The 20,528-nt window shown below is 32.3% G+C and overlaps 3 protein-coding genes across 5 annotated transcripts; 2 read left to right on the top strand and 1 right to left on the bottom strand.

Annotated features, from left to right (window-relative positions):
- Positions 1-440: 440 nt before the first annotated feature.
- LOC130804073 (probable histone H2B.1) lies at positions 441-1,060 on the top strand. The gene has a single exon (XM_057668395.1). The coding sequence runs from the start codon at positions 528-530 to the stop codon at positions 933-935; it is 408 nt and encodes a 135-aa protein (XP_057524378.1). The 5' UTR covers positions 441-527; the 3' UTR covers positions 936-1,060.
- A 2,470-nt stretch (positions 1,061-3,530) lies between these two features.
- On the top strand, positions 3,531-8,112 carry LOC130803994 (transmembrane ascorbate ferrireductase 2). The gene is made up of 4 exons (XM_057668258.1): positions 3,531-4,080; positions 5,522-5,570; positions 6,694-6,893; positions 7,498-8,112. Exons 1-4 carry the CDS (start codon positions 3,937-3,939, stop codon positions 7,798-7,800), a joined length of 696 nt encoding a protein of 231 aa, XP_057524241.1. The 5' UTR covers positions 3,531-3,936; the 3' UTR covers positions 7,801-8,112.
- A 143-nt stretch (positions 8,113-8,255) lies between these two features.
- Positions 8,256-14,376, bottom strand: LOC130803993 (uncharacterized). Of its 3 annotated transcripts, none has more exons than XR_009039968.1 (7): positions 13,353-14,376; positions 11,817-11,939; positions 10,583-10,947; positions 9,387-10,131; positions 9,179-9,296; positions 9,038-9,092; positions 8,256-8,783 (listed from the first exon to the last, which is right to left on the bottom strand). XR_009039968.1 is itself a non-coding variant. In XM_057668256.1 (7 exons), the coding sequence occupies exons 1-7, from the start codon at positions 13,876-13,878 to the stop codon at positions 8,724-8,726; spliced, it is 1,962 nt and encodes a 653-aa protein (XP_057524239.1). In that variant the 5' UTR covers positions 13,879-14,375; the 3' UTR covers positions 8,259-8,723. The 3 variants fall into 3 exon arrangements, 2 of the variants coding, with proteins under 2 accessions (XP_057524239.1, XP_057524240.1); XM_057668256.1 differs by having other exon boundaries at positions 8,259-8,783; positions 9,209-9,296; positions 13,353-14,375; XM_057668257.1 differs by having other exon boundaries at positions 8,260-8,783; positions 9,209-9,296; positions 11,817-11,967; positions 13,353-13,489.
- Positions 14,377-20,528: the final 6,152 nt, after the last annotated feature.

The following is a 20,528-nucleotide window of genomic DNA, read 5'->3' on the forward strand; positions in this document are numbered from 1 at the left end:
CTTAATTATTTACTTTAAAATCATAAATAATGTTAAGTTATGAGTAATCATTTTAAGATTATAAAAAGTGATTATATTAAAATTAAAAGTGATATAACTTATAAGTGATCATTTTAAGAAAAAAAATATATTAGATCAGCCCAATAGAAATAGTTTCACCGTGAGACCGTGTCATTTAAAAATTAGTAAATTAAAATCATCTCACCGTGAGACGGTCTTAATTAAGAATTTATCGTTTAGTTAATTTAGTTGGGTTGGGCTTAATAATATTCCATTACCATATCACTTTTAGAGCCCCTATCCAAAACCAGTCCGACTTGGATTCAACAACCACGCAATAAATTCTAAACCCTTAAAATAAATATCCATGTCATCGATCCGTGACTACCCGTTTAATCCAATAACAAACAACTTCTCTCTCTTATAAATATATTTCCCCATTCACTTTCTACGGCATCCCAATTCCGAATCAATCCTCAAATTCTATCTCCTAAATCCCACTCTTCCAAAACTCTCCAATATCAACAATGGCGCCCAAAGCTGAGAAGAAGCCCGCCGCAGAAAAAGCTCCGGCTGAGAAGAAGCCAAAAGCCGGCAAAAAGCTTCCGAAAGAAGCCGGAGCCGCCATCGGAGAAAAGAAGAAGAAGAGATCGAAGAGCGTAGAAACATACAAGATCTACATCTTCAAGGTTTTGAAGCAAGTTCATCCGGACATTGGAATCTCTAGCAAAGCTATGAGCATCATGAATAGCTTTATCAATGATATTTTTGAGAAGCTTGCTCAAGAATCTGCGAAACTTGCTCGTTATAATAAGAAGCCGACTATTACCTCTCGGGAGATTCAGACTGCTGTGAGACTTGTTCTTCCTGGTGAATTGGCTAAACATGCTGTTTCCGAGGGTACTAAGGCTGTTACGAAGTTTACATCTGCATAAGAAATTAGATTGGGGCTTAATTCGTGTTTTTGATTTATTTAGGGTTTATAGACATGCTCTTTTGATGTATTTTTTAGGCATCTAAAATTAACTAATATGAATACAATTGGATCTATTATTGCGCATCATTTGTAGCGGAATGTTGAATTTGTCCAATTTTAATTAACTGCAATAATATTAGAGAATAGAATGAAACTATAGGAAGAAACAGAATACTAATTTGAGTGGTGGAAAAATCATTTAAGCATATCATTTGATGACTTTTAAACCATCCTAATCAGGAGAAGCCACTTATGTTTATAGATGAGTACAAGAGATTAATATATATTTAAACCATCTAACTAAGTATTTATCAATAATTTCTTTCCCAAAAAAAGTATTTATCAATAATTTCACTCACAAAATCGCAAATACACTCGAATCCATACAATTGTTCTTCAAACCCTAAGTTGAATGTTCTCTTGTTAAAACGAACCAAAACGGATATTTATACCTCAAATAATTATAGTGTGTGTAATTTCAATTTTGTGTAGGCATAGCCAATGTTAAAAGGGAGTGAAATAGTGCTCACCTAAGAATTGGTAAAAGGGAGTGAGAATTGAAGTATACAATGTTAATTTGATGTTTGTTTAAGAGGAATGAAAAAGTGCACATATCTCTCAAATTTTGAGGGTCCTCACTGAAAATATGATTTTTTTTTTTTAAAAAAGTGTAAATTTTTAAGTGCCAATTAAAAAAAACTATTTTTTTACTAAGTAAGATACTAATTTGTTCAATTAATTTAATTAAAAAAGAAAATATAACAAAATATTAAATAATTGTAGCACTTTTTTTATAGAATAATAGCACTATTTAGAGTTACATAGATTAAATAATTATCAATGAAAAAAATTAATTATTACCTACTAGTTAGAAATTCAAAATTAATAATTATCAAACAAGTAATTATAATCAAGCTAATGAATTGTGAAAAAGTATTGACCTAAATTATATGAAGATTTACATGTGTTGCTAAAAATATTATATGTTTTTAATATTTAATTTAAAAATTAGAGATATAAAATTCTTTTTGCCCTTAAAATTACGGGTCCTAATAGCCGCTCATGCGTCAGAGCCGACTCCGAAAAAGAGATTATACGTTTTATTTTGTTTATGTCTCATACTCTCATGAATTGATGACCATAGTAGACATAAGATATGAAATTTGGCCGTAGTGAATGAATCTTATGTTATTTTTAGGTAAAAAGATAAATTTGCATTTATAGTGTTTTTGGATAATATTTAAAAAATTTGAATTGAAGGGAGAAAATAAATAAAACGGGAGAGGAGGAGAGGAAATAACAAATAAGAAAAGCAAGATTAAATTTAATTGTAGGTCTATACATTAATAAAAACTTAGCAAAATCAACTAAAAACATTAAATATCATTCTCATCAGTCGTCGTAGAAATTAGAAACTACTAATTGATCTAATTAACCGCAATAAAGACTAGGTGTATTAGTTAGATGATTAATGTATTTTTTTAATATAGGTTTGACTTAGAGAAGTGAAAACAGTAGTGAGATATGTGCTTAAACTGAGACAAAATTTTAGTAACAATCAGTTATTTTTGTGAGGGATATCTTTTAGTGTAACAACTGAAAACAAGGAGTTCATACTTTTATGGAGTATTTTATATTAATTGGGTCATTTTATCCATATATAAAACGCGTCTTCCGATAAGACCGCCTAATACATCAATTGTGATTTACCATTCATCATGTTTTATTATTTAAAATTATTTAATTTTAATTATTTATAAATTATAACCATAAAATTTAATATTTACAAGTTATAACATATAAAAAAAATTGTAATCATCTGAGTGGTCCTATCACTGAATATCAAAACCACATGCTAAACTCTATTATGACATTTAGGGTCTTACGTTTAACTCATAACTCAACTAAATTCAACTTAACATTCATCACTCTTCGTGCTCATTATAATTTACAAAATAGATGAAGTATTATAATACTTCAAAATTTGCCATAAAAAACCGTGTAATATTTTTAATGAAACATCTTAAAACAATATACGATTATACTTGATACTCTATATACTGTTATCTTTTGAAACCAAAAACAAATAATAAAAAAACAATGTATCTATGCATTGCACATGTATATGATAAGTAATTTTATAAATTTGTAAATATTTTTTATTTTATATATGGGTCAAGTTTTAGTGAGAATCAAGTTTATATGAGAATCGTGAGAACCAATTTACATAATAAAAACTGTTATATTTTACAAAAAATATGTTACTTTTGGATAAACAATTGTTATTTTTTTTTTTAAATTTGTTATGTTTTAGCAAAAAAGTAATACTGTTAAAAAAATTTTCAAAAATCAAATTATACAAAGTAACGTGTTTTTCTCAAAAAGTAATACTTGTTTATGTAAGGAGTAACACCTTTTGTGAGATTTATTTAGATTTTTTTAAAATAACACTTTTTTGCCTAAAATTAACACCTTTTAATAAAAAAGTATCACTTTTTGGTCAAATAGATCGGTTCTCTTTATAAATAACCTAAGACCTTTCATTTTTCTTTTATTTCTCCTCATAGGATAGGAATTACTATGTCAATTTGTCAAACCTTAAGATAGAGTCATGGAAAAGTAATGGACATCAACATAAACCCAGAAACCTGCATTTTCAAAAACCATCCCGTTTTCTTCCATTTCTATAAAAATTCATAATACTTTTCTTCTCGTTTACTTTCCCAGATCGAATCTAAGTTTTCTACCTTCATCATTTTAATCTCCTCTAAATCAAGTTTTTTCTGAAGAATATAATTAATTCCATTTTTACTTCAACTTTAATCCATAACCCTTAACACCAATCTTGGAATCTTTTTTAGGAGTATTTTCTTCTGACTAATCCCATCTTTTCATTAATCTTTCCAATTTAATTGTGGGTTTTTTCAGGTGAAGTTTTTGAGGTAAAAAAAATTCAAAAAATGGCGGTTCCTGTTGTGAGATTTCCGATTTTCATGGTGATTAGGCTGATTGGGTTTACTGTCGCTGCTCTTGTTTTTACTTGGACTCTTCATTACAGAGGTGGTCTTGCTCTCATTGCTGACAATAAGGATCTCATCTTCAATGTAAATTCTCTCTCTTTCCCCTTCAATGTATAGATTTTGATTTTGATTTTGATTTTAATGGGATTTCCTTATTGTTGAATTTTTAGTATGCTAAAGTTTAAATTTAATTTTGAAATGTTGATAATGTCAATTTGATTTTGGGCACTTTTTACTTATGTTAAGTTCACTTGATATTTGCTTCCAAGATTCAATCGGAAACACCCTAACAAGGGTAAGGTTGTATAAATCCGACCCAAAAACCCGCTTACCTTGCCTCAGTGGGAGGCACTTACGGCATTGGAGACCTGGACTGATGGATTGTTGTTGTTAATGGGAAGGATTTTTTTGGCTACTTTAGAGAATGTTACTTAATAATTCTAATTGTTAACTTTTTTAATGGAAGGAATAAATGATGTTGCAGCTCAAAATTGTAAAAGTCATGGTGCAACAAGATTTTATCTTTTGGGTAAATTTTGAACTTGTAATTGGGATTTTTTTTTTTAAATTTTTTTTTGTATTTTTTTGTATTTTTGTAGTATTTTAGGCTGGCTAAAAAATAGTTGGATCTAGATGTAGTACATTACTCCCTTTATTTGCATCAATTATTCCTCATGCTCCTCACATTTGAGAGTTCTATCTCTTGTCATGGGGAGAAATACCGGGACATTTAAGTATATTGTGTGATTGTCCTTTTTATGGTCTATAAAAGAATAACAAGGAATGATCACATTAATGTTTTAATTGGTTGACATTTTGTGTATTGTGTATGGTCTGTATTATGGTCCAAGGGGACGATTTTCGCATCGGTTGTGCTTTGCACCTCTTGTTAATTTTGTAGTTTGATTCCAGTTGATTATTATTACCCCTTGTTTTAGCTTGAAGTAGTGTAAAAATTGTGTTGGAACATGTTTACAATTTACAAGAGTATGATTGTTTGCTTGTAGAGGGAGCTTGTGCAACTCTTTGATTAAGCTATTCATAAAAAACGCATCTCAATCACTTTTATACCTCTTTTCATGAGTCATCGACTCATCGTAATTGCTTAAATGGACTGTCTTGTGATGTAGCAAATCGCATATGGGAGAGAAAAGTTAACCTTAGTGATCTATCATGGATATTATTGTTGTTTCTTTTCTGTGACTAGTCTAATGACATGATTCACTCACAGTTTGGGTTCTAGAGGTAGGTAAATGGACATGTTATGCAAGAATATGAGAAAAATGAAATTCTTTCCATGTTAATAATAGATGTGTAGACACCGATATTCTTTTTTTAAGAAATAATGTTATTGTAAAAAGCCTGTAAATTGATGCATACTGCAAAAGTACAAAGCTATTTCTGTGCTTATCCATTACTTTCAAATCAGTTTCTCATTTTCTATATTATTTTTCATGCTAATAATTTTGGGTTCAAGTAAGGATATGAAACTGATTAGTATAGTTAATTGTTTTTGTTCTTGTAGGTTCATCCTGTTTTGATGGTGATTAGCCTTGTACTGTTAAATGGAGAAGGTAATAGTTCTTTTCTATGGATTGTACCTCTAGAAGCCAAGAATATATTTACTATAATGTACATAAGGGGGGTGTTTGGTATGACAAATAGAAATGTAATGAAAGGGAAATGGACGAAGAGAGATAAGGGTAATGTTAATAAAAAGGAGGGCCAAAACAAGGGAATGAGAAATGAGTGGTATCACCTATATGAAAGGAATTCGTTCAACCCAATCATATAGCAAACGTTAAGTAATGGAATGAGTTAAGTAAATACCTTACTTGAACCTAAAAAGCTCATACCAAACACCCTTATGTATCATTTTTTGGTAAATGGAATGTTTTGTATGTTGATCTTGATTACGTTCTACTTTCAATTTTCAACTAAATGAGGTCTTAGTTGCGTCTGAGCTAAAATGAAAAAAAGTAGGTGATTCATGCAGTTTTGCACGTCAAACTTGCTTTTCGCCTTTTGCCAGTTGTTTCCTGCTTGGTTGCTCGAACTCTTTACTTTACCTGAATTACTCTTGTTAGATTCTCGTCACTTGAACGTGGGTAGGACAATTGGGAGTTGGAACATTTCAATTTGGTTCAAATTCTTGGCATTTTTTCATCAAATAGCCAAGTTAGACAATTGGATACATATTTGTATGGGACATGCAGAGTAACATAGGCTTCAATTTTCATGTTGATACTATAATGCAGTTTGGTCTGTATTCTCCTCTGTAAGAAATGTCATTGACTTTGACCTTATACAAGTTGCCTGTTGAAGAGCTAATGAGTTTAATCGTCCCCATCAGATCAGTGATTGCAATATTTGTTAACTAAATTTGGTAGATCTTAATACAACTAAAATGGTAATTTGGATATTTAAAGTGGACTACTGTAGTACTGTTGCTATTTTATATATTAGCATTTGACATAACATGATGGTCGTCCTGTGTTCCTGTAATGTCATGTATGCCGTTTACGGTTTATGTGACATATTACGGAGACCTTCCATCGGTTCTAAACCTTCACAGTAAATTCAAATTCGGTCAGATGTTTCATCTTACGCCAAAATGATATGTCGTCTGTGTTATCTTTTGGTATGAGTTGGATCAACTTCGCTCGTAGACATTTGATTTGTGGTTCTTGGATGCAGCCATGCTAGCATACAAAACTGTTCCAGGAACAAAAGTCTTCAAGAAGCGGGTGCATCTTTTCCTGCAATTTCTTGCTCTTTCTTTAGCATTTATTGGTGTATGGTCGGCGTTGAAGTTCCACAATGATAAGGGCATCGACAATTTCTACAGTCTCCACTCATGGCTTGGTCTTGCTTGCCTCTTCCTGTTTACTTTACAGGTAAACATGTCAAATGGGTTCAATGAGTCGTCAATCTGATTTGGGGCAAGTTTTTTAGGTTTACGGGTACTTTTATATTATTTTTATCGGCTGTTGGTTTCAATCTCCCCATCCTTTCTCGATACAGTCAAAGATTTATAGTCATTTGGTTTCAGATTATCTATAGTATAAGGGCTTGTCAATCATGTGCACTTCATATATATGTGAAACAACTCCTTTTATTGTTACAAGGATAAGTTACGTACATACGACCTTTCCAAACCCCGCCTAGGTGGGAGCCAATCTCCAAATCTTCTGGGTTCAAACTTCATTTTGAATAAGTTTTTGTGCGTATTGAGTGTCAAGTTTCAATTTGATTTCTGGCGGGACCAGTGTAACATAATTTGCCAATTAATTCGCTTTTCGAATTCGCGATTTGATCAAAATGACACAAAAATTGCTCAAAACCGACCATAATTTGTTTTTTTCTTTTTGATTCGTGATTCGTAAGGAGATTAGTGAATTGTTTAATAATGGGCGGGACATATCTCTTATTCTGTCTTGTGACAATGTAAAATGATGAAAATAATTTAATTTGAGATTCTCTTTTTTTTCTTCGATTCAGTGGGCTGCTGGCTTCGCAACATTCTGGTATCCCGGTGGCTCAAGAAACCGCAGATCTTTCCTGCTTCCATGGCATGTATTCTTTGGTGTCTACATTTATGCTCTAGCAATTGCTACAACCGTAACTGGTATCTTAGAGAAAGCTACTTTCCTCCAAACAAACCACGTGATATCTCGCTATTCCACCGAAGCCCTTCTGGTTAACTCCATGGGTATCTTGATAGTAATCCTCGGAGGATTCGTTATTCTGGCTCTTGTCGCCCCCTTGAATGGCAAAGGTGAAATCCTCCGAACTGCGGAGTAGCTTTACGCTCTCGTCAAAACGGGTTTACATCGAAGATGGATTGAACATAGAACATTATACATGCCTGGGAATTTATTTACCAAATTGTTAACTCTAGATTTGACCATGGGGTAATAGTTTAAAGTAAAGTGTGAGAAATTATAATTTCTGAAGGTTTATTTGTATTTCGCTGATATAGATGTTGCGGACAGTGAGACTCTCAACTAAAATTTCGATCAAAATGTACAGTTTGATCAATTGACATTATTCGATCAACTGATGTTTTAAAACTAGAATCTTGCTATTAATTTCTTCCATCCATTTAAAAAGAAATTGTCATGTTACTTATCATATTAGGATTTCTAGTGACGATTTCTGTTAAAAGGAGTATTTTTCATTAACATGGAAAACCAATATGAAAAGCTTATTGGCTCAGAACATAATTAGAGCCCAAGAGCAAAGCAAATTTCAAAAGAATGGAGTAAAATATTTGTTAGAAAAAAAGACATTCAAAACTTTTCACTAGAATTTTGGTGATTGAGGAATCCTTGTCAAAACTTATTGTTGAACCGAACAAAATGATCATATAGTCGTAAATTTTTATCGATTCTTACAAGTTACAACGATCCCCCAAAAGGACATATCAAAACCCCGCAAAAACGGGAAGGGAAAAAACTCAAATGCACTACAAATATGGGCCGCTAATACATCAACTATAACTGCCTGGAGAGGCGACAATTCGCGCTCTTCACAGAGTCAGGATAAAAACCCCAAAACAAATAAGAAAGGTATACAGGAAGGGCAAAATTGGATACAAGCTAACATTATTCCAAAATTTTAGAGTATGACGTGATGAGTCGTACAATGCTCGAGCTTTATTGTCACATTTCTTTGATTTGGCAATACGATTTCCCAGCGTCATACAAAAGTGTGATGCGGCGAGTCTAGCTCCATATATGTTCCTTACGAGATTCACGCACAATCACTGGCACGCTTGGTGGAATCTGAGATGGTGAGGCAAAGACGATACATTATTATACATTGAAGGTCAATAATAACAGTTGTGCAAGTGTTTTTCAGGACGATTTAATACTAAAAAAAAAAAGAATAATAATATTTACGTCTCCTAGAGAGCATTTAAGATTAGCTAAAGAAGAATGTTGAAGCTTCTAGCCTATTTTCCTTATCCTTTTGAATTTGCTACATAACATCCAATACGCTCACTTCGATTATAAAGTTTTCTAAGTAAAAATCTTACCATGCCATAGTCTGTAATTATCATAGAAATATAATCTGAAGGAGTTGTGTCGTACCTGTTTAAAAAAAAACAGAACAGAAGTCATAGAGAGTACTGACATAACCAACTAAAAGCAATAAACAAGCATATTAATATTCAAACCTTCTGTTGTACACTGCTTCTAAAACTTACATCAGATTTAAAAGTTGCAAGTTCTCACTACCACTCAAGTAATTGATTTCTCTTCTACCAGAAACCTTCAAAATTGCATCAGCGTCACCTGGAGAAAAGTATTCAAGGCGGTCAAATTTAAAAGAATAGAGCAACAGAAGCAGAAAGATAATAAAGGACAGATTGGAAATCAGCATACCGAGTTCATTAAAACAAATAGAATCAAGTTGAACCCTTTCATGGAATTTATATGCTTCACAGCAAACCAATACTGGAACATGGAAGGCATGAGCGACCATAGCCACACAAGCAGTCCCAACCCTGGAGTGAACGGTTCCATTCGACAAAATTGCTGCAGCCCCCAAGAAAACTCCAGTGACTTCATGCATGATATATGAAACAGCATTTATATGCGTGTATGTACAATTCAGACCCCTGGCTACCAATCTGCGAAGCAAAAGTTGACCCTCAAGCTTCGGACGTGAGTCGACTATGACTACACGAAATCGTTTCCCCATCTCATGTGCATGTAGCAGTATCAACTCCACAGCTGATGATGACCCGTAAGTGAGGAGAACATCCCCATCCCAAATTTTGGTTACAGCATGTTTGACTATGACTTTGTCAGCAATCAATATTTTCTCATTAATAAAATGATCAATATCTATATGCAGAGAAGTCTTTGCTTCAAACTCAGACAAACTCAAAGGCAGCGTGGCAATTCGATTCTTCAAGAATCTAATAGCATTACCCATACTAACTGAAAGAGGCCTGCACTCAATCAGAAATGAAACATAACTACCTATTCTTGCAGTAAGGTCTCTAATCAGAGATTTTTCTGGTGGGTTCGAGTAGTCTTTAATTGCTTCTTGAAATGCTTGAAGCATCGCTATGCAGCGAGCATTGCCACCAGAAATGTCTCCAGCTAGATATCGCAGTCCAACCTACAAATTAGCCATCAGAATTTAGAAGGAACCTATGCTCTAGCTAAAATTACAATGATAATGCATGCTGCCAAGAAATTGTTGCATACTAAGCTATAAAGAGCCAACAGAACATGCTAAACCTTTAGCTTTAACTATATCACAATGATTTTCACAAAGTGACCAATGGAAAAGTGAAGACACTGGAAACGAGAGAGAGTGAGCAGTGGTAGAACAAAAAGTGGAGGGAAGAGGAAGAAACAGGGGTTCTTCAACATATGTAACAACTAACAAGCAAGTCACCCGTTACTACTTTCAAATTCCAAGTATGGTGCCATCCCGAAAATTGAAATTATGACAATGGGAACCATGAATATCATCCATTTCTATACAAAAACCTACAATTTCAACCAAAACAAGAAAACAGATGCAAAAGTACAACGACAAAGTTTGGGGCATAGTCAGATGATACCTTGTAAACAGCTGGATGCATTGGCTCTAGTTGGAAAAACTTGGACTCCAAATCAGGAAGTTGCGTTCCATGTTCATATTGAGGCAGATGCCTAAAGAGTTCAACTCTGTTTCTTGCTTCTTTCTTGTTTACAACTGCTCGCTTTTTTGCTTTCTCCACTCGTGTCTCATCATCAAACTGCATTCGAGGATGAGGGGCATCTTTTTTCCTCTCCTTCTCCAATTGACGATCAACACCCTTCTTCTTAGATGCTGCAACAGAAGCATTATCTTTATCCTGCACGGAAGCCTTTGTAGATTTAGCTTTCTTGGAACTTCCTGCCGTCCCAGTTCCGGAAGCAGTAGCCGACACCTTGTTCATTTCAGCTATATGCAACTCAAGTCAAAGTATAAAGAAGTGAGCATACGACGCAGGCTAAGGTATCAATTGAGAGTCATGTACTGTATTTAACACAAAAGTCAAAAACACATGAAGAAGAATGATAGCCAGTCATACAACGCCCAAAGAATGTAACATTACAGGCTTACAACAGTATCAGTAGGAAAGGGTGGTCAGATAGTCAGCACGAAAGAACGCAAATAAGTGATTTATCCAGGGAACGGGCAGAGAGAGGGGAGAAAAGAACCTCAGAAATTGAAACAAAGCAAAATTCAAAAGAAAATTGAGAAAGATGTCAACTGTCATTCTTCAACAACAGAATCAACAAACTGAAACACCCATTATTAACTTCATACAAAGTCTTCCAGATTGTTCACAGAGGTTCATATCCTAATTGACGTGTATGCCTACCACCTCAAAGAGTGAAGCAGATTGTTCACAGAGGTTCATATCCTAATTGAACAAATAAAACCCAACAGATTAAAAAGGAAAAAGTAAACCGAGAAAAATTAACATCATTTTACTACTCTAGGAACCCATGGTCATTGGATACTGAAAAAGATAACAACAAACATAGACATTTGTAAGCAAGGAATAAAGATCATTTGCAATAAAAAAAACCCAATAACATAAGAAGTTGAGAAGACATCATGGATAAATAAGAAATGTCACAATTACACTCTACGGCTACCATTAGAAGCTATTTGAAAATCCTTAATTAGTAATCAAAGTCAATGATCATATATAACAAGCAGTATAGAATCTAGGTGAAGCACATAACCACCACCAAGGCACCAAAAATTCCAAAGGAATACCATGAACATCACAGGACCTAGAGATAATGAGTAATACATACCTTTCGCAGCCCTTTGAGCTTCCTGAAGGGTGCGCCTTTCAGCTTTAGACATTTTCTCCTTTGATGGCTTGACATTTCCAGATTGTTCACTTGGTCCATCTGCCGACGACTCTCCAACTTTTTCTATGGAAATTCTTCAGCAATCATGCTACTACTCCACATATAAGCAATTTCAAAGCATAGTAGAGGCACAAAAGTCACACAGGCATGCATAGTGAGCAAAAACACATCACAAAAGCATTCTAAATATTAAGTTAGCATAAGTACCCTACTCACATAAAAAACATAGTTTGTGCATGACATTTAATACGTCAAAACCAAAATGAACACAAGAAATCTCAAAAATTATATAACGAAACCAAACCTGAGATCACCATCAGCTTGCTAGAGATGATGGAAAAGACAAGTTCAATTCCAAAGATAAAAGTTAATAGCGTTGCTGTTACATATGGCACAAATGACAGAATAATAGTTTTCACCTAGAGGAAGGCTATACAACTTCAATTATAACCATGGAAATGAAATTTACAAACATGGAACTATTAATGTTCATTAAGATGCATAAATCAATCTAAGATCCTCAAAACACTTCCTTCAGACATCCCCAAGTATCCACTGTCCAGGACCAATGCACTTGCCTCTCACCTCTCACAACACTGCAAACCATTAATCCACAAATAATTGCTAACCAACTTAACAGGATTCTATCACAGCATTGGTCCAAAAACACGCAGTAACATTTCCCACACACAAAGAACATTAATACACTCCCGAGTCCTGCAGTAACATTATGACTGCTACGTTTTGGGAATGAAAATTTTTAAAATAACATCATTTTTTATAGTGTTTCTTACCATCTATCTTACTTAATTTTCATTACTACTGGAAAATTGACAATTATTTCAGGACATTGAAAAGAAATATTGATAATCAAAATTAAGGGAAAATACTATTTTATGCAAGACACGAACGCTCCCTCCATATATAGCCCACCAACAGCCTAACTGCTGAAGCAATAAGAACCATACACTAAATAGGACTCCATATCGCCATATACGAGTTAGACTTAGAGTAAGGCCATTTTACAGAGAGCATTATAAAGAGAATTCATGTCTTATTTCGGAAGTAATGAAAGGGGCATTTTTACACGAATGATCAAAACAAAATTTGACACCTTCTGTGGGGTTGGGTTTTGAGAGTGTTGTGTAATGCATGGGAGAAGAGATATCAGAAAATTAAAAACACATTGGATAAATTTCTAGTCATTTCAGAAGAGCTAAAGCCTCTCGAATGCTTGTATCACATTATTGTAATCATGTAGATTATTAATACAAAGTGATGTTTATACTCCTACGCTATTCATAGTTTCATAAAATTTCTCTTGGCTACTTTTCTGCCTAAAAACTAGCATTCATTATCAAAGGCGTTTGAGTTCATCAAATATTGTCACTTACCCAATTAAATTCTGGCTAAAAGAAAACATATACAAAAACATAACTATATAAATAACAATTGAGGATCAAATTAACAATGTACCTGATTTCCCAGGAGGCAAATTAATCGCAATTGAAGGAATTAAAGTACTATTATTAATCCCCAAACCGCCATTCCTCCCAACCTTCCCTACCATCAAATCAAACCCACCACCGACGTTGACACTCGGCAATGACGAAGCAAACTTACTACCACTCATCCTACTTTCTTTTGACGGTGTAACCACACCATCCTCCGAAAAATCCGATTCAGACGGGAAAATGTCCGATGGGTTGTAACTACCAACAACAAGATCAGTTGAAAAACGACGAAGAGGGGAAGAAGGTACACGAGGGTAATGGGGTCCTACGGGACGAGAAGGAGAGAGTAGAGTGTGAGTATCAGAACAATGGCGGGGTGGTGGGATCATTACAGGAGATAAAGAATTTCCGGAAGGTGAAATTTCCGCAATTGGAGAAGAAGATGATTCCAAATCATCCGATTGAGTACTATCCGGTGGAGCGAAGAATCCGACTTGTCGGACTTTCGGGTCGATTACGGAACGAGGATTGCGACGTGGAGGATCCATAAGAGGATGGAGGGAGGGGGAATTAGAGTTAGGGTTAGGGTTTTGGCGGAGGGAAAAGAAGATTTGATGAAAATTGCATGACGGAAAATGGGGGATTATGATTGAGGATTAAAATTGCATTTTAATGTTGGGGAAAATAGGGATTTGGGAAAAAGATTTGGCGGTTTGGGATATGTGGGTAGGGTTTAAGAAGGAAGGAGGAGGATGGTGGTGGGAGATACGGCATCAAACTCAGCGATCATGAAGTTTTTTGAAAATTCATATCCGCCCATTTCCACCTACTTTGCACCGCCTTGTACACATAAAATTTTATCTGCCCACTTCTACCTACGTTGCACCGCCCTACCTCATACCCGTACGGATATAAGATCTTATCTGCCCACATCCACCTACGTTGCACCGCCTTGGCTCATACCCGTACAGATATAAAATCTTATTTGCCCACTTCTACCTACGTTGCACCGCCCTGCCTCATACCCGTATGGATATATGATCTTATTTGCCGACATCCACCTACGTTGTAACGCCCCGCCTAATGCCCGTATGACTTTATTCATAATACATTACCTTTGTTTTAATATACTTATAACTGATAGTGACATGTTATATGAAAAAATATTACTGACAATTGAAATATAATGAAACTGATAAAGTATTTATTTTATAGTACTTTTTAGATTATTTATGATATGACAAACACTCAGTGAATATAAGGTGTGTTGTGTATGATTGCAATGGATATACTCAATTGACTATCGTATTGACTATCGTATGTGAGAATAAGTTTGAATATATTTAGATGAGAAGATCTTAATATTAATTACATTGTAAAAATAAAAAATAGACTAAAATTGAAATTTTTCTATATCTTTGTTTTTATGTTTAGTCCTAAAAATTATACTCCATAGTAAATATATTTAATAATTATAATAGACATAATAATGATATTAACTATAGTAGTATAAAATAAATTTCAATCTTTCCATCATATGTTTTATGTATAAAATAACTTTTATTATAACCTTTTATTTTGGATGAAAAATATTATGCACTTGATTCTTCTCCCTCACGCAGCCACTGCTTCTTCTATCATCTTCCTCAAACTCGTGATTTCCATTGATTCTTCTCCCTCTCATTCTCACGCATCAACTACAAAGATATCATCTCATTCATGATTAGTTAATTCTTCTCAATTGCAATATAAATTCCTAAATTTGTTTTAATCCCAAAATTAGGGCTTGTATCCATTTAGTCGAAAATGGATGAAATTCTGTGTCCATTTACTCGAAAATAGATGGATGTTTGTTTCCATTTTGTTAATCCATACATGATTATTGTTTGTTGTTGATTAAAAACGTTTATGCCTTTGAAAATGGATGAAACCTAAAACGTTACCTTGGCTTGTACAGAAACAATGCTGCATTCTCATTAAAATATTGAAATTGATCAAAATACTTGTACAGAGCTTGAACCAAGTTTTATTAAAATTACCTACATATGATATTAGCATAACACACTTATCAAATTACTTTAGAGATTAAAATAAAAATGGAAAAAAAAATTTAGATGTTGGAAGAAGTAATTAAATTGGAAGAGCAAAGTGAGCAAATGAGGAAGATGAGGCTGCTAAAAAAAGTTGTCTATATACCCATTAAACTGATGAAGAAATGAAGAATTTACCGTTTCTCCAAGTAAAGAACCGGTCAGGTATGCCAGCGGAAAATATATAACAAAGTTCGTATTATTCATGGTTAATTGAAAATTCGTATTATTATTGGGAAATCAGTAAAAATTCATATTATTCAAGGTAATTTTTCCCAAAATTATGAAAGTCCAATAACAAAGCTAAATCAGCCAAGCTCAAGCCCACAGTGGCCAACTGGTCCACCATCCTTGGATTAGGATTAAAACAAGAAAAAATAAGATTATTAAAAAAAAAAAAAAGATTCAAAATAAGATTCTAAAAATTTTAAAGCTATTTATTTTAATCCGATTTGATAACTAATTAGACTAAAATATTTAAAGCATTTTATTTTTTTAGAAAGCTATATAATTCGTCATCTTATACATGTTCGAAATTAACAGAGATATGAAATAGAGATAGGTCGGTCTGACATGCGACACGATTCAACACGAGGCACAATACATAAACCGTCCAACACGACCCATTTTCTACTGTTAGACCTCATTTAAGAGCTATAAATCACGACAATGAGTCTTGACTTGATACAATCTAGCACGAGGCACTATAAAATTAAACACTACTCATCACAATATTCTCTTTAATTTAAGGGAATTTAAAATGCAAATTAATTAGTAATTATTAGTTTGTTACTTTTACTTGTTTGACTGTAAATTAAAATTAAAGTTTTTTTTTTATCCAATTTGATTAAAAATAAATTATTAGGCATTAATAATTGATTATTATAATTCTAAATATACAAAACCATGTATTTTTAAATTTTAATTTATGAAAATATCTATCGCTTTATTAGATTAACTAATAAGATGATTGAATATGAGTTGATCATACTTGTATGTTAGAAATTTGTTCAGGTTTACAACAATTTGATTAAAAATTGGTTCGGGTTAAGCTGTTTTATAGCCGGGTTGAGTTCGGTTTCGAGCATGATACGGGTCATATATGACTCGATTCAATCACTATTATATTCGAGTAATCTCGGTCAACGGTTACATGTCGGTTATAAAAATCGGTCGCAGGGTATGGTTTCCCATCTTCGGTGGTCAATGGTTTAGGTGCAACTTCGGTTCGGGTAATGTCGGTATAATAAATCTGAAAAAGATACGCATTTTCGGGTTTGATAACTTTCGATTTCGAGTCGGATCACATTTGAACAAGTATATTTACATTGATCAAAATTTCACATCTTAAAATAGTAGACACTGAAAATACTAGTATGTCACTTCAAGTCTACAAAAATAATGAAGTATAGCTACATAGATCAAAGTTTTAAATCTATTTTTATAGTACTAAAGTATATTAGAGTATTTCTCAGCAGTTTTCAGGAATTTTTAATTTGATATTCATGAGATTTTCCCTCCTTTACATTAATAGTTCATCACTGCAGTAATTAAAAAAATAAAAATAGTACAATATTACAGTTTACAATACGCTTCTATAATTAGTAGCTGCTAGGAGTACATTTTTTTTAATTAAAACTAACATTTTCCTATATTTTTTTATTTTAAGTTATTAGAGTATATAACATATTTAGGACTTCAACCATCAAATTAATTTTCTGATTGATTTGGTTTCTTAATATGGTATCATAAATCAACGTAATCAGAGGTCATGGGTTCGAATCTCAACCATCCCTCAAATGGAATATTTCGAACCAGTATTAGGAAAGCATGTGTTGCATCTACACTTCTATCCTAAAGGGTTCTCGTGTGAGGAATGTGTTAATGTGTTAGAGTATATAACATAACATGAGACTTCAAATGCTAAGAGACAGAGGGAGTATTATTTATAATAATCCTTTATATTCAAAGACTTGAACAGAAGTGTTCGCTTCTTCTTTCATTCAAATTGCTTTCTTCTCTTCTCAATTATCTCTCGGAATGCAGCAGAATTTCAATACAGGAAGAATCATCATGTATGGAACTTAATATTACATTTATGGTACGTAAATTGTTTTATGTTTCATGTATTTATATTATGCTTTTATATACTCCCTCCATTCTTTTAAATTGTTCCACTTTGGGTTTTCACACATATTAAAAAAAAGAGAATCTTTGGTTGTAATGAGTATTATTTTAATTAAATAGTAGTGTGAAGTAATAATTGTATTGAAAGTATGAAAGTGAAAATAATTATAAATAAAAGATTAGGGGTACATTAAAAGAAAATGGGGGTTTTAAGGGGTAAACTTTCTAAAAATAGAAATTATTCTAAGGTGAAAGAACTTATGAAACTACCCGTTATAGTAAGGTGTAAGAATTTAAAAAAACGGAGAGAGTATATTTTTAAAAAAATATATTGAGTTTTCTCTTTATAGTGTGTCAGTGTCACTATTTACAAAATAATATTTTTGGTGTATTTGGTTCAGCGTTTTTTTAGTTGATTTGTTTAATTAGTTGAAAATAATGATATTTTTGTTGGTTTAAGCTAGTTGAATTAGCTAATTGTTTAAGAGAATGTTTGATAAAATATTATTTTGAAAATTTGAAGATAATAATTAAAATTTACATAGCTTTTCTTTACAAAAATGCGGTTGTATAATACAATTAATCTACATGCATATGCAATATATACTTTAATGTGTTGACATATTTATTAATTGAGGGGTAATTCTAGTGCACAACTTATTAAGAAAACAAAAAGTTTAGCAATTTTACAAAATTATGGTACATGAACTGTAGAGTGGGAAATATAATTTTAACGATCCAAAAGTTAAACTTTGATTTATTTATTAGCATTATTTGAGTTAAAAGCCAAAATATTATTGAGTACTATGAAGTATGAACATATAGCAACTAGCTAGTTGATTTTGAAAATAGACAATAACTTTTTTATGTTATTTTATGTTTGGAAATAAATATTTTATTTTAAATTATGAATTTTAATATAAAAAAAAATTGAGAATGACAAGGTTAGGAAAATTATTCTCAAATTCCTTTATTTAGTTTTTGGGAACAAGTATTTCATTTCAAATTATGGATTTCAATAATAAAATCATGAATGAAGAATTTAAGAATGACAAGGTTTGGGTAGTCATTTTCAAATTTTTAACTTTAACTACTTTAAAAACAATGGTGTAATTTGATTCAATCCAAATTTGAAAATTTTTGATTTGCCAAATAATAAATTTGAGTCAATTCTAAATTTCTAAATGAAATCATCATTTCCAAACATGAAATTAAATACTTTAAAAACAATGGTGTAATTGATCGAAATTCAAATTTAAAATTTTTTAATTTGCCAAATAATAAATTCGAGCCAATTCAGATGTGCAAATAAAATCATTATTTCCGAACATGATACTATTTGTTTTGTGGGAAGAGACTTTAGACCGGAGAATGGGACTTTGGTGAGCTACAATCCCACAAAAAATGTTTAGTAGTTTGAGATGATATTTGAGGATGAGAAAATTATGGTTTCATTTTTTAGTTAGTTTGGAACTCTTTATCATTTCGTATTGCTGGTCACCTATAGAATATATACGGAAAGAGAAAATTTAACATACTTTTTCATATATAATATATAAAGAATTTAAGAATATATTTTTATGGAATATTATTAGATTCGTTTTAATTTATAAAGTTTTAATATACATATTTTTAAAATTTTTATTTTATAAAGTGTGTTCAAAGATATATTGGCTCGAATTATACTAAAAAACTGCAAAAAGCAAATCTAAACAAGATTGTGAAATGAAGTGAGTATAATTTGAGGTAGAGATAAATTAATTTTTTTCCGACATTAGACATTACATTGAGGAGGAACACATTTGTGGACTTAATACACATTAAAATAGAGTATAACAACTTGAAGATGCTAGGCTAGTGAATTAGCAGATTGCAAAGTAAGTAGCGTCTGCTTAGTGCACAATAAAATTAATGTGCACTAAGTCTACATATCTTAGACTTTTACGGTCTTGAAAAGTAGAAATATACTTGTTTTGCACTTATTTTTCTTGCATATATAGTCTCAAAGTTTCCCCATCTTACATTTTTCACAAATTGTTGTACAAAGTGTAACGTTCCTTAAAAATCTCAACAAACACCAACTAAAATAATACAAATCATTAGCATGCCAAACCCCATAACTTTAACATAGGAGATCAACTACTTGAATTAGAACAAATCAGATTAGAAATTGAGAATCTTCTTGATGCATACATTTATCTACAGTGAGTTTAGTTTAATGACCTTTTGGTTGACTTTTTAATTGGTAAAATAACAAAAAAAATTTGTTAAATATTTATTAGTTGGCTGAAAAACTAGCTTCAAGATAGAATAACCAAAACGCTAGCTACAATGAATAGCTTTTTCGTTGATTTAAGCCTTTTATTACTGTCTAATAAATAGCTAACATCTAACAATTAATTTGATCAATCAAATTAATCAATATTTACACCTAATTAAACCAACCAACAACTATTTTGTTCAACCAATTCTTTGATTCTCTTATATACCTCAAAATTTTGACTTGTAGTAAATGATCAAATCTGAATGTGGCCATATAAATTACTGTTAGCCATAAATCATTATTGGAAATACAAATAGAAGACATTCCTATCCCATGTTAGTTTCTTTTGATTGGACAAACACTATTGTACTCTTCAATATCACTCAATTTATCCTGTTTTTTATTTTAGTCTGTCTTAATAAATTTATTTCATTTTTATTTTTAAATAACTCCACCACTCTAACTCTCTATATCTCTCATTTATTTTAAAATACCAAATTTGCTAGCGTTGTTTTCAAAACCAAATAAAGCTAAATGACTGAAATGGAGGAGTACTAGTAATTGTTTTGTAAAGTGAATTAGTATTAGATAGTCTAGCTATGTCCTGATCTCAGATTCATGAATAGGAAACATGCTTTACAGTACCAGTTTTGATGCCCTAAAGAATTTGGGTAAGAACTTAATGAATCATATGACATATATGTATTATACTCTTCAC

The sequence above is a fragment of the Amaranthus tricolor genome, chromosome 17 (assembly GCF_026212465.1).
Source record: "Amaranthus tricolor cultivar Red isolate AtriRed21 chromosome 17, ASM2621246v1, whole genome shotgun sequence".
Taxonomy (NCBI): domain Eukaryota; kingdom Viridiplantae; phylum Streptophyta; class Magnoliopsida; order Caryophyllales; family Amaranthaceae; genus Amaranthus; species Amaranthus tricolor.

Bases quoted from the DNA above. Each gene is read 5' to 3' on its own strand.
- LOC130803993 (XM_057668256.1), bottom strand. From the start codon at position 13,878: ATGGATCCTCCACGTCGCAATCCTCGTTCCGTAATCGACCCGAAAGTC. The intron at 11,940-13,352 runs GTACATTGTTAA...GAATTTCCATAG, and splicing joins TTTGCCTCCTGGGAAATCAG to AAAAAGTTGGAGAGTCGTCG. The intron at 10,132-10,582 runs GTATCATCTGAC...GCTAATTTGTAG, and splicing joins TGCATCCAGCTGTTTACAAG to GTTGGACTGCGATATCTAGC.
- LOC130804073 (XM_057668395.1), top strand. From the start codon at position 528: ATGGCGCCCAAAGCTGAGAAGAAGCCCGCCGCAGAAAAAGCTCCGGCT.
- LOC130803994 (XM_057668258.1), top strand. From the start codon at position 3,937: ATGGCGGTTCCTGTTGTGAGATTTCCGATTTTCATGGTGATTAGGCTG. The intron at 5,571-6,693 runs GTAATAGTTCTT...TCTTGGATGCAG, and splicing joins TGTACTGTTAAATGGAGAAG to CCATGCTAGCATACAAAACT. The intron at 6,894-7,497 runs GTAAACATGTCA...TCTTCGATTCAG, and splicing joins TCTTCCTGTTTACTTTACAG to TGGGCTGCTGGCTTCGCAAC.